The sequence below is a fragment of the Achroia grisella genome, unplaced genomic scaffold (assembly GCF_030625045.1).
Source record: "Achroia grisella isolate CSIRO2021 unplaced genomic scaffold, CSIRO_AGI_Agris_v1 utg841, whole genome shotgun sequence".
NCBI lineage: Eukaryota > Metazoa > Arthropoda > Insecta > Lepidoptera > Pyralidae > Achroia > Achroia grisella.
The window spans coordinates 1,333,931-1,348,690 of NW_026713039.1; the positions used below are offsets into that span (position 1 = coordinate 1,333,931).

Here is a 14,760-nt window from a genome sequence, read left to right on the forward strand (position 1 = left end):
TCTAAGAATACGCGGGAGGATGCTCCTCTGAGACCGCACCATCCGAGACCACTTAGATTTCAGCGTGTGGTGTTGAACTTCCCTGTCAGTGGCGAAATGATGATTATTTAAACCTATGAATGACTTTATTATTAACAAATCGTTTCAAAATATCAAATAAATCAGTGATGATAAGCCTGTGTTAAAAATAATTGCGATTGAACCTCTAAAGGTGATTATAATTCAGAATTACGTGGAAATAAATAATTGCAGTTTGCAACAAAGCTATCTCCGTTAGTGACTAAAAATTTATTACCCACATAATGTATCTTAACATCATTTAAGTTATAAACTACTAATTATAAGTAGGCAATTATTAATGTGTATAAACTACAGAATTCAAACTTTTTATTAATACTAATGAGCTTATGATATATACTGAAAATTTAAAAGAACTTAATGAAATGTTAATGTGGATGGATCTGTGGACTGTATGGATGTATAAATGATGAAAACACGTATAGAATATGATAGTGAAATATATTTAAATACAGTTGCGAACCAAAAGACAATTAGAGAATAATACAATAAAGTTAAGTATATCAAATAACATGATATATAAAAAAGAACTCTTCAAAACTATATTTAACAATATCAAAAGAGTTCGGCGGTCGGTCGCCAACAGTTAAACTTATTCTGTGTGATATTTTAAGTGCTTTAATCAGGGTCCAATCATTTCTTCATGCTTCATTTTTAAGGTTTTAATGTTATGATTATAGCCTATAAGCTGTAGCAATTTTTTTATTATTATACTTACCGTTTCTAATCAAAGCAAATTAAACTTATAATACTACTTTAAAAGAAATGTTAAACAGTAAAAACTTAAAAATTATTTATTCTTGAAATTACTACTCATTAATTCTCTGTAGATCTATTTAATATTGTGCAAAGACATTTCTATATTAATATTAAATTACAGATATATAATTTAATATAGTAGTTATTTGCATTCATAATTTACAAAATATAAATGTTGTTTCAAAAAAGATCTTAGATGTAAGTTAACAATTACCGGTTCCCGAATCAACTGATCTTAAAGTGATGATAATAGTTTATGTATTGAAGTCTTCTGATTTTGATGATTCTTAAAGGGTTGTGCCTATTTTAAATGCTATGCTATGGATTATACATATGAAAAAATTAAATAAGTAAACATAATGATGATAAGCCTATGTTCAAAGAGATTGCGATGATAACTGCTTAATGAGTGCATCGAATTATTTGACAAAACCTTTTTTGTCGACGATAATATAGGTATGTGATTGGCCTGAAGCCGCTGGTTGTAAAAGTAATGCAAGTTCTGAAGAGGATATTGAAGGTAGTGGTGATCCTGATATAGATTCTGGAGAAGATGTAACAAATGAGTGTCCAGATAATTATGATGAACATCTTCTGTTACCACATGAAACAGATTGCGACAAATTCTATTATTGTGTATTTGGTGAGAAAGTATTAAGAGAATGTGGTCCCGGAACACATTTCAATCCAATACTGCAGGTCTGTAGTTATAATAATAAACTTGTACGTAATATTTTAATCGTAAATTAGAGTTCATAACAAAATGGTTAAATTAAAAAAAGAAATGTTGTACATTAAATTTGTAGTTACAAATTGAAAAGTTGATACCTTGTGAATGTTTAGACAAATTTCAATTATTTCATTATCTCCATTTTGTAAAATAGAATTCTAAAAGCAACATAATATAGCATTTAGAATATATTTCAAAAATTACAATGTGAACCATCAAAGAAGATATTGTAATATTTATATTTGGAAATAAATTAAAAAAATAAAGTGATGATATGCCTGTGTTCAAAAAATCTTAAAAGACAAGTACAAATAAAGCTAAGCTAGTAATTATAGCCTAAAATGGTAGACTTCTAATTTGGATAATCTAGCCCATAAACAAATACGTTTGGTATTAAGTTGAACCTAAACCGAGCTGATGGTAAGCCTATGTTCATTATAAATGCGGAGAAAAACTATTTAATAATAGATGGTAATATTTTATCGAATTATTTGACACAATTTATTTTGTCGATGATAATATAGGTCTGCGATTGGCCTGAAGCCGCAGGTTGTCAAAACAGTACATTGAGCTCTGAAGAAAATGATGAGATTGAAGGTAGTGGTGATCCTGAGATAGGTTCTGGAGAAGATGTAAACGAGTGTCCATACGATTTTGATGAACATCTTCTGCTACCACATGAAACAGATTGCAATAAATTCTATTATTGCGTATTTGGTGAAAAAGTATTGAGAGAATGTGGTCCCGGAACACATTTCAATCCTACATTACAGGTCTGTGTTTGTTGTAAAGAACATGTATCTAATTTTTAGATTACCATCGAAATAGATAAGTGAGTAAGTCTTTAAATCTATTAGAGTAGCTATAGAAGTTCCTATTAATAGAGATGTAGAATCTATTCCAAAATTTTACCCTAATAATGATTTTAAGAAAAATATCAGAGTATATAATAATTCAAAACCGTTGTCAACAACGATGATAATAGTGATGATATTAGCTTATTATTTGTACCTTCAGCATCTAATATAGGTATCGATTATAAACGTATATGCTACGGAATTTCAACTTTTGATAAATTAGTAGTAACACTCTATATAAATAGAACGGGTGATAAACATGTATTAAAATATTATCTTGAACATTAGAAGATAACATTAAGTTTATTCTATAGATAAGTACAATATTAGAATTACAAGAATTTATTACATACTCGTAGACTTTACTTAAAGTTCTTACGAGGAAATATTCGCTTTAGTATTAAGCGATATTTATGATATAATATATATATATACATCTATATATAACATGAGGATAGATCCTAAAATTACAGATTTTTAGAATTCGTAACAAAATTTCATATAAATCAAAGTGATGATAAGCCTATGTTGAAAGAAATCTTGATAAAAGAATACAAATACTGTAAAAGTGGTCATTGTAGCCAATAAATTGTAGATTTAAACATTGACAGTTCTTAAAAATTATGCCTAAATCACACAGATGGTAGGCCTATGTTCCAGGAATTTAGTAAAGAAACCTCGTACATTATCTTATCTAGGTAATTTTATTTGACAAATCTCTTTTGTCAATGGTGATATAGGTCTGCGATTGGCCTGAAGCCGCAGGTTGTCAAAACAGTACATTGAACTCTGAAGAGATTGAAGGTAGTGGTAATCCTGATATAAGTTCAGGAGAAGATCTGTCAAACAAATGTCCAAACGATTTTGACGAACATCTTCTGTTACCACATGAAACAGATTGCAACAAATTCTATTATTGTGTTTTTGGGGAAAAAGTGTTAAGGGAATGCGGTTATGGAACGCATTTCAATCCAACATTACAGGTCTGTGGCCATATATATTTACATAATTTTTATTCCATTGATGAGTTAGGTATATTTAACTAAATAACAATAGAATCTATTCCAAAACTTGATCTTATAAATTATTATTTTAATACTGATATAGGACTCAAGTACTGAGCAAGTGTTCACTGTGTTTCAGTATTATAACTGATGATAAGCCTATGTTGAAAGATATTACGAAAAAAGAGTACATATACTCTCAAAGTGATGATTATAGCCTGATCTGCTCTAACTTACAGACTTCTGATTTTAATAACTATTAACAAAATCTGCAAAATTTATAAAGATGTAAGTCTTTGTTCAAAGAAATAGTAAAAAACTCGCACATTAATATTTATCTCATTTTATTTGACAAAATCCCTTTTGTCAATGATAATATAGATCTGCGATTGGCCTGAAGCCGCAGGTTGTCAAAACAATACATTGAGTTCTGAAGAGAACGAGGAGATTGAAGGTAGTGGTGATCCTGTGATAGATTCAGGAGAAGATATATCAAACGAATGTCCACACGATTTTGATCAACATCTTCTGTTGCCACATGAAACAGATTGCAACAAATTCTATTACTGTGTATTTGGGGAAAAAGTGTTAAGAGAATGCGGCCCTGGAACACATTTTAATCCCGTATTGCAGGTCTGTGGTTATATATCTAATTTATATATTATTAATGAGTTAGTTGTAGTAGCCTGATCGAAAATAATTAATATAGTACAGTATGTTACTTGAGTATCAAATTCTTTCAGTAACATTTAAAAAATCATATGTGGGTGATGATAGTCTACATAATAGATGACAGACAGAATTCTGCCTTCTGATATCTTATAGTAAATCTGACATAAATAACAGTGATGATGTTGATGCCTATGTTCAAAGTGAAAATGAAAAAAATCACGATAACTTATATTCGGCCTGATGTTTAGCTAAACGTCAGACTAAAAATTATTATAAGTTTTATAGAGTTGGAGTTGTTGGATATCTTGAAAGAACTAATAAATGATTCAGTGACGATTGTAATTTATAAATCGTAGAACTCTAATTTTGTTACTCCTAAAGAATCGTGCCTAAATTTAAGTGATGATACGCCTATGTTCAAGAAGAACGCTGAGAAATGTATTATTGAATCTAATAGAGTAGTACTATAAACTTGTGATAATGTACTAACAAATTATTTGACAAAATAGGTTTGTGATTGGCCCGAAGCAGCAGGTTGTAAAAACAATTCATCAAGCACTGAAGACAGCGAGCAGATTGAAGGCAGTGGTGATCCTGAAATAGGTTCTGGAGAAGATTTTTGATCAAACAAATGACCAACCATTTATGATGAACCTCGTCATCTACCTCATGAAACAGATTACAACAAACGTTAATATAGACTAATTATAATAATATTTAAGTTGTCTTTTAATTTTTTTAGCTGTAGTAACAGTTTTGAAGAGACGTAATAATATTGAAGTCAGAAATTATCATTGTGTAAAAAATATTCCTTATTAAGAATTAATTAAAAATAAAATTGAAGACTTTGTTTAGCAGTAACATAATGAAGTAATCATTAATCCGAATTAAGATTAAAATTCAGTAAATCAGCAAATAAACTATAAAATCATAATCTCCTAATGAATTACAGACAGTTAATGATAATGGTGATAATAGCTTAATGTTATCTTGTAAGTTTGGTCAGAATGAATATTTTAAAAATAGGTATTAATATAATTGTGGTGATATAGCCTATGTAGACGATGATATTAATAGTATATGAATGGTAGTAATAGAAACAGACGAAAATTGTGATAAAACAAATTTACAACATTGCTTCTTTATAGTTAATTACTAGTTAGTAGTAAGTTAATTACAGTTTGATGATTGGTTAATTACAAATGGATATAGGTGGCAATATTGGTGTTTAAGAAACAAATTAAACAAATAAGAAGACGAAGCCAACGAAACCCAAATTCCACAAAAGTACTTAGGTACGTACATAAGTAAATAATATTTAATGCCATTTCGAAGAGTCATTTATAGAGATATCATCAAGAAATTTAATCCTCTCAAAACTTATGATGGATTATGGTCGAAACAATATTGTGAATATAAGTAGACATTTTGTTATTAAAGGATAACTTTATCTGTTCTGATTATTGCAATTCAAATGCCGTTGTTGGTCTTAAGAGTTTCTCTAAAATCTTAACTAATTATGATCGATGAACTATTTATACGTATAGGAGAAAAAATTATTGAAATTATCGTTCAAATAATAAGCACTTTTGGATAGTCATATGTTTTTATTCTAACATTTTGTTAGGGTTCACATCGATATTCGAAAAATCTGATAATTAAAAATATTAAAAGAAGATAGTTTCATTATTACTCGATATCGTTAAACAAGTTGCGTATAACCCCCATTCATATCTTCTCTGTATAAAAGGGAGGGTTTTTGTAGGCCGCGGCATTCGGTCTTTGAGCACAGGATATACTGGTTGTAATTTAAATGCTAAAGTGAATTGTGTTAGAGACATCGTTAAATTAATGCTATATAGTTGTTATTTTATTATAATACATACTTGTACTAGTACATAGAGTTGAAATATCTTACAATTTATTCAGAATGCAGATTCAACCAAAGAGAGTCACCAAGAAACTTGCTTATTGCTTTATCAAATAGATATTGCTCAAAATTGTTTAAGATTTTGTGTGAATAAGAACAAGCAATTAACACGAATTCATTATAATCAAAGTAAACACATAATTGAGTAACAAAACAAATCACTCGTATTGTTATATTCTTAAAATAAGGCCGGAGTTTACTAATCTCATAAAAAAACTTCCTCTCTCTATATGTATAATAATATTAGTATATAATAGATATATATGTATAAAAATTAATCTGCATTTCGCTTAATCACGGCATCACGCGTGAACGACTCTACCAATTTCGCTATTTCTGAAGAAGGTACTTATGACAGAAAAACTTAAGAAAATTGCGCAGAACATTAGAATAGTACGAATGAAATATTCCTAATTATAGGGCAAAGTCTGTTGAGCCAGCTAGTATTCATATTATGTATATATTTTATATTATATCTAATAATTCATATACTCGTAGATTTTAATGTTACATTATATTAAATAGAAATAGAAATAATCTTTATTTAAATAAACTTAATATAATCACTATTGAATAGTCATATTTTTTTATTCTGCCGCTCATTCGAAACGCAGCCTCATCACAAGAAGAACGAGCAAGAAACTTGTGTTGACAATACTGTACACGATCGTTTGAAGACGAACTTTGTTGGAGGTCGCGATAAAACTAAGTACAATGTTATAATCGTCCATATATACATTAAAAACTGTCAATTGCGTTGTTTTTGTGAATTTTTTCGATAACAAATTACCTTTTATATATGATAATTAACATTATGATAATAAGTTGTTAATCATCGTAATCTTTGTATCTATACGATTAACCTCAGTCGTTGTTAATCTTACTAATCTGTGACGTATTCGTTTCCGTTTTGTTTAATTCATATCGTTTAATCTAACATTTTTAGTTGCAATAATTTTAATCATTTTTAAGCCGACAACTTGTTTTCCATTAATTAATTAATTAATTATTGAACAAAAACTTTTGTACAACTGGCGAGCTTAATGTCGTGTGGCATTCTCTCTTAGCTAACCTTAGGGTTTCAGAAAGCGTTGTGGGATATTAGCGAGAACTGTTTTAAATTTACTAATATATTTAAGTAACTATACAATATGTATATATTATATAAATATAAAGTTAAAATATTAAGGTAAAAAAAAATATTTTGGTATCTTCACCATATTCAAAAGCCATTTGATAACAATAAAATTCCTTCTACAGGTTTGTGATTGGCCTCAAAATGCTGGTTGTGAACCAACCATTCCACCTTGTACCCCTGAAAGCGGTGGCAGTTGCGGAAACAACACTACTAGTACCAGTACCACTACCAGTACTAGTACCACACCTAGTACCACTACCACAACTGAAGAGCCATGTGAAACAGAAGCACCGTGCGATGAGGACGCAAGATTACCGAACGGTTGCCCCGTATGTCCCGACGTACACCTGCTCCTGCCTGCTGAAGACTGCGGCCAGTTCTACTACTGCGTACACGGAGACAAAGTGATAACAAATTGCCCAGCTGGACTTCACTTCAATCCTGTCCTGCAGGTAAATAATTTATTGTGGATAACCTATCATTAAGAGTAAGATATAGCAGTGAAATTACAGGGTACAAAGGTATATAAGAGGCTTTGTTTTCAGTAACTGTAACGTACAGCGTAACATGATGAGTTCTTCAAGAATTGACGGCCTCGGTAGTCTAACGATTTAGTACAGCACTTTACTTCTAGTCACGGGTTCAATTCCTCACACAGTACATACATTTGTTTTCATGAGTATGATTGTTTGTATTGGTTTGGGTGTTTCCTATGTATATTGTATTATTTACAAAAAATGTATTTAAGTATTTATACCAGTTGTCTAGTACCCATAACACAATATCTGCTCAGCTTGGGACTAGATGGCGCTGTGTGAATTGTTCTATATTATTTATCTCACTAGTCTTATTAATATTATAAACGCGAAAGTTGGAAGTACGGATGGATAGGATGGATGGATGTTTGTTACTCTTTCATTAAAAAACTACTAAACGGATTTTGATGAAACCTAACAGTTATATAGTTTATACAACAGAATGACACATGGGGAATAATTTAAAAAAATATTACGTAAATTGGGCGGATACAATGATAAAAGTCAAGTAAGTGTAATGTGGACAAAGTTGCGCGGGTTAACTACTCACACGTTTTTTGTACCTATATTGTATTTTGTTTACCTACCAATGTAGTTATGCATTTACTTTTTTTCTTTATATTACTGTACCTTGAGTTTGTGTCCTTTAACGTAAAAAAAGTTTTATCTATATATCTATATAGTTGTTAAAATATTAATATGTTTTCCAAATACAGGTATGCGACTGGCCACAAAGTGCTGGATGTGAAGCGACCAGACCTCCTTGCACGCCAGGAGGTGGTGGTTGTGGTGGCAGCACTACTACCAGTACCACAACTAGTACCACTACTACCAGTACCACAACTACAAGTACCACACCCAGTACTACTACCACAGAAGAGCCATGTGAAACAGAAGCACCGTGCGATGAGGACGCAAGACTACCGAACGGCTGCCCCGTATGTCCCGACGTAAGCTTGCTCCTGCCTGCTGAAGACTGCGGCCAGTTCTACTACTGCGTGTCCGGAGAGAAAGTTATCACAGATTGTCCAGCCGGACTTCACTTCAATCCTGTGCTGCAGGTACAATAATTTACCTTTTAAGTATTTAGTTATTATTTAAAAGACGATGATATCTGCAAATAGACTAAAGATTATACCAAGAACATGATTCACCTGTTCTACAGGTGAAATATTTGTTATATTATTATCACATAAACTATGTTTTTAACTAATTACACAAAAATGAGTTTTTCAGTTTAATTTTATGACTTTACGCATTTAATAACTTCTTGTTTCTATAAAAAATATTCTTGCAGATTTGTCCCATAGATTTCATCAACTTAAATTTAGTAGGACTACTTGTACTTTTTTGGGTGAAAATAACTAGGAGAAATATGTCCAAACTTGTGAATAATATCTACAATAATTGGCGTGTATCGTGCGCTATTCTCCATCTTATAATAGTCGTGGGTTCGATTCGCACGATACAAACATTTATATCTATGTCTATACATATAAATAAAATTGGAGTCTGTTTGTAATATTGAAATAACCGTTTTTTACTGCATGGATAATGAATATAAATACGGAACATAAACCACTTTTAAAATTTTTTGTCAGTTTGTCTGTCGGTCTATTTGTTCCGGCTAATCTCTTATGATATGTCAAATCATTCCGAACTGACGGTACAGTTACAGATTTCGAGATGAGAAGAACTGACAAGAAATTCGCCTCGTATTCTTTTCAAATAAATGTTGTACATGTTTACTATAATACATATTTATTTTTAAATTCAAATTCATTATTATGTCTATGTATCTTCAACAGGTATGCGACTGGCCACAAAATGCTGGATGTGAACCGACCAGACCTCCTTGCACGCCAGGAGGCGGTGGTTGCGGAGGCACTACTACTACTACAACGTTAGCTCCTAACACTACCGAGGCTATAACTACTCCTACTACTACTGTAGCTCCTAATACGACAGAGGCTATAACTAGCACTAGTACAACTAGCACTCCTAATTGTACTCAGCCTGCAACCACTAATACGACAGAGGCTGTAACTACTCCTACTACTACTGTAGCTCCTACCAGCCCTCCCTCTAAATGCGTGGAAGAATGCAACCCACTCCCATGGGCAGATGACGACTGCGACAAATACTGGATTTGCGAAGGAGAAAATGAAATCCTAGTGACATGCTCTGAAGGTTTACATTTCAATCCCAACACTTTGACTTGCGACTTTATATGTAATGCGGGTTGTGTAAGAAACAAAATACAGAGGACTTCAGATGGTAGCGGTGTGAGGTTATATGTCCCGTTGGACCAAGTCGATTCGCTTATTGCCGAGCTGTCAAAACAGTAAATATTGTTGTTAAATATGAATTTATTAACTGTTTAATGTAAATATATTTTTATAAGTTAATTAAAATGTTATATAAATAATAAAATATATTTGGCATAATTAATATCATGTTTTATTTAATAAATAGTGAGATAAATGACAAGAGCACCCCCGACAAGAGCGTAGCTTTTAAATTATGCATGAACTAGCGAGTAGTTACTCGCCCCGGCTTCGTACATGTACATGTATTATACTTGAATCATTTATCTATTGGTGGAAACTGCATTAAAATCCGTTGAGTAATTTAAAAGATACAAGCGAACAGCGGAGTCGACTTTGTTTTACATTATGTAACTAGCTACTCGCCCCGACTTCGCCCTGGTGTATATGTAATACACATATGAACCTCTTGAATCACTCTATCTATTAAAAAAAACCGCTTCAAAATTCGTTGCGTAGTTTTAAAGATTTAAGCATACATAGGGACGGATGGACAGCGACAGCGACTTTGTTTTATACTATGTAATGATAATGAAGGTGTTTCTTTATTTAAAACGCGGATTACGTTCTAACGGTTGGTAATGGGTTTTTTTAAAAACAAATAAAGTTCAGTTAACATATTTACTTAAATTTAATTTCAATTAGTAATCGCGATTGATTCCACTTATAACTAAATTAACTTATTCGCGTTCGCAACTAAATCTACAGGCCAAATGGGTCGTAGTTTCGAAACTCATTTAAAAGAATATCTATCGGTGTTCAGAAACATTAAACCAGATAGATCGCATTTCGCAAAGCACCTTATAGACACTGGACATAATTCAACAGTAGTTTAAATATACAGTGACCGTCCGCCTGCCGTCCTTTGTTCTCGTACCTCTTGGATGCCGTTCTTTTGAGTCATCAACTGTTGAAAAGTATTGGGACATACTTTTTAAGAACAATCATTGTATCCATGCTGATTGTGTAAAAAGTATATAGCTGTATGGACCTAGGGGGTTTGTACCCGTAACACGCGTGTGCATTTGAAATTGTGGGTTATCAAAAGACGCTATTAGGAAATAATTTATGCCAGTGTTTCTCAACGTGGGGCCCACGCCCTACAGGGGGCAATTTGATTGTCAAGGGGGTAATTTGATAATTTATACATTAAAGCAGAGTAAAAAAAAATTTCAGTGGCTAAAATATGATTATTTTATGTTTATTTTTAATTATCTACATGGTTTAATTATATATACACTACATTAGGTTCAATCATATATACATTTTATTTGATTTCTTTCTTTTTCGTTTGTTTGTTTTTTATATTGTAACTTGTAATTCAAAAGCACTGAATAAAATATTTTTCATTTTTCTTCTTTCTTTCTATTCGATATGAATTTAAGCAGAGTTTTTATGCAGAGTCAAATTGTGTTTCAATATCATTCAGGAACCCATAATAAATACACACATAAAGTTTCATCCAAGTTGTACCAGTCGTTTAGAGGAGTTAAATGATAAACACAACTATAAAAGAATTATATATATTAAGAAGATCAACAGTTTATAATAATTAAAAAGTAATCCAATACTAATAAATTAATAAATACAAAACATTCAATGATTAATAATACAATATTTATCAATATATAATTTAATTTATTTTATTTTATTTATTAATAAATTAAAATGTATATTGATAAATACTATGTATAAATACATGGTGTATTATATAAATAATTATACGTCTAAACATATATAACTCAAAGGTGATTGACATAGTGATCTATCAACACACAACCCAAACCACTGGACGGATCGGGTTGAAATTTGGCATGCAAGTAGATGTTGTGACGTAGGCATCATCTAAGAATTTTGATTAATTCTACCCCCAAGGGGATAAAAGAGGGGATGAAAGTTTGTATGAAACTTCGTCAATTTTAAAACGATCGGGCTGAGACTTTGCATGCATAAAGCTACTTTCACGTAGGCATCCCCTAAGAAAGAATTTTGATAAATTCCACCCCTAGCGGGCAAAAGCTACTAATGATACATATGTATAATTATTTATGTAATAAATTTTGTAAATAATAAACAATATTAATACAAATATTAAAAAATATTAAATTTTGTACAATAATATTTAATTGTCATTTTATTTTCTACAATATGATCGTATAAATCATATGAGTAATTTTTTTTAAATTACGTGTATATTTATATCAAAATATTGTTTTAGTATTTAATATAGTCACTGTTGTACACATTACATAAATGAACATTATATACAAACTAAATTTATGTCTACAATGTATACAACTTACAATAAAATTTAAAAATTATTAAATCTATCTAAAACATCACTTAAGTAAATATTATAGTCTTAAAATATATCCCGAATTGTAAATATTTTCTAGAAGTTTCTATATTAAAATATCCAGCTAAAAGCAACATTTCAGTATGTGGCAAATCTACTATCATCGTGCGGCAAAACCGTTGCCTAGTTACGATGGGACCAGAAGAATAAGAATCCTGTCATAGCGGACCGAATCTCTTCTTTTCTTATATAATTTCCATTTATATTATTATTATCATTGACTACTGTAAATAATATAAGAATACACATATATATATACAAAGCCACGACTGGTCTCATTTTATCATCACTTTTCCTGCTGCTGCCTGTACCAGACGAACACTGGATATATAAGTAGTTTAAAATATAAATAAACTAGGTGTCCCGGCAAACGTTGTTTTGCCTTAAAATAAAAAAAAAATTAGGGTTGGACTACCCCTAACATTTAGGGGGATGAAAAATAGATGTTGGCCGATTCTCAGACCTACTCAATACGCTCACAAAATTTCATGAGAATCGGTTTCGGAGGAGTATGGAAACGAAAACTGTGACACGAGAATTTTATATATAAGATATATGTATATTATAAATAAACCTAAATATAAGCACTTTTAATGCATCACGTATTTGGAAAGCAGCAGTTTCAGCATAGGAATGAGCAAGAAATGTATCTATTGCATTTTTATACAAATGCTGTAGGTATAGCTAAACATTATTAATTTAAAATATACTCTTTCACGCAAAAACTACTGAACGAATTTTGATGAAACTTTCCAGTGACATAGCTTATACATCAGAATAACACATAGGCTATTCTGATAAAATATAATTCACGCGAGTAACCACGGGCACAGCAGAAAATAAATCAAACAAAACAAATCACAATTGACCTAACTTGCTCATTTTATACCATCCGTATAGCTCTCAATTCGTTTCAATCACCAATCACCTCACTTTGTAAGATGTATTTCAGTTGTAGAAAGGAATTAGGCATTGAAATTATAATTATTGTACCTGAAAATCAGTAGTTTGCAAACAATACACTGTGGTACTGCCTTTTTGTGTATAGACTATGCACACATACGTTACTCACGCCATTTTCTTCTAAAGTCGTATCTGTCAGGCAGGAGTTGGCCTTCAGCCGCTCCATAAGTCCTTCCTTTGGTTTGGAGTGCCATCTGCACTCGCCCCCTATCGTCCGGTGAAGCTGTAAAGGCCAGCTGCGGCCAACAGAATTAGAGTAGTCCGAAAAAAAAAGCCATTTTCTTTTTAGTACCTGTATTGTATTGTATTTTGTTGACTGACTAATGTAATCATTTTTTGTTTGTTGTTAATATTACAGTGCATTGTGTATGTGTGTCTTTAACACAAATAAAAAAATATCTATCTATCTATCTAAATTATAAGAGGCATGACATTTTAGCTGGCTTGTTGGCGGCTAGGTAAGAAATGGGTACGTACGCAGATGATTTTCTACAAAATCTACTACAAATTGACGATCATTATTATAATTTTAAAAAGGAAAAATTATTTTTTTATTTATAAATATACATATATAAATTCATATTTATATTGGATTAACTTAATATTAAAATCCGAGTGTAATTTACATTAAATTTACGAGCATTTATCTGACATGATTATATGGTGATAAGCAATTGTAATATCGAGTATGCATCTGCAATAGTAAGGCACTTTGATATCTAAATATATATAACTCAAAGGTGACTGACATAGTGATCTATCAACGCACAGCGCAAACCACTGAACGGATCGGGCTGAAATTTGGCATGCAGGTAGATGTTATGACGTAGGCATCCGCTAAGAATGGATTTTGATTAATTCTACCCAGGGGATGAAACTTTGTCAATTTTAAACCGATGGGGCTGAGACTTTGCACGCATAAAGCTACTATGACGTAGGCATCCCCTAAGAAAGGATTTTGATAAATTCCACCCTTAAGGGGATAAATTACCGCGAGCGAAGCCGCGGGCAAAAGCTAGTAGTAAATAATATCATTGGTATACTAATTTGGATTTAAATAAAGAAAAACAATATTAATAATGCAATTGAAATAGCAAATAAACTGACGGTCAACCTGACACTTCCGACGACTATTACCACTTACCATCAAAACCAAATCGAAATGTCTTTATTCATGTAGGTCTATTACAGACTTTATGAGCAAATAATTTTTTTTTTTTCAAAAATTCTCATCTCCCCTCTTAAGGAGAGGAGATGGCAACATACCCCCGGCAAGAAGCATAGTCGGCCGGGGTTCAGGGCCCCAGGGAGAGAAACCGGCGTACAATGCGGGCAGAATCTAACAGCACCGCTTTCTGCATCTTTCCCGGGAGTGAGCCGCCCCGGAATCCCACAATATATTATGAGCAA

General features: G+C 31.7%; 1 protein-coding gene across 1 annotated transcript; it reads left to right on the forward strand.

Annotated features, from left to right (window-relative positions):
• Positions 1–443: 443 nt before the first annotated feature.
• On the forward strand, positions 444–10,052 carry LOC131852203 (chondroitin proteoglycan-2-like). Its single transcript, XM_059202845.1, has 9 exons — positions 444–470; positions 1,294–1,536; positions 2,092–2,340; positions 3,165–3,407; positions 3,810–4,061; positions 4,610–4,688; positions 7,454–7,620; positions 8,421–8,765; positions 9,513–10,052. Exons 1-9 carry the CDS (start codon positions 444–446, stop codon positions 10,050–10,052), a joined length of 2,145 nt encoding a protein of 714 aa, XP_059058828.1.
• The last annotated feature ends 4,708 nt before the right edge of the window (positions 10,053–14,760 follow it).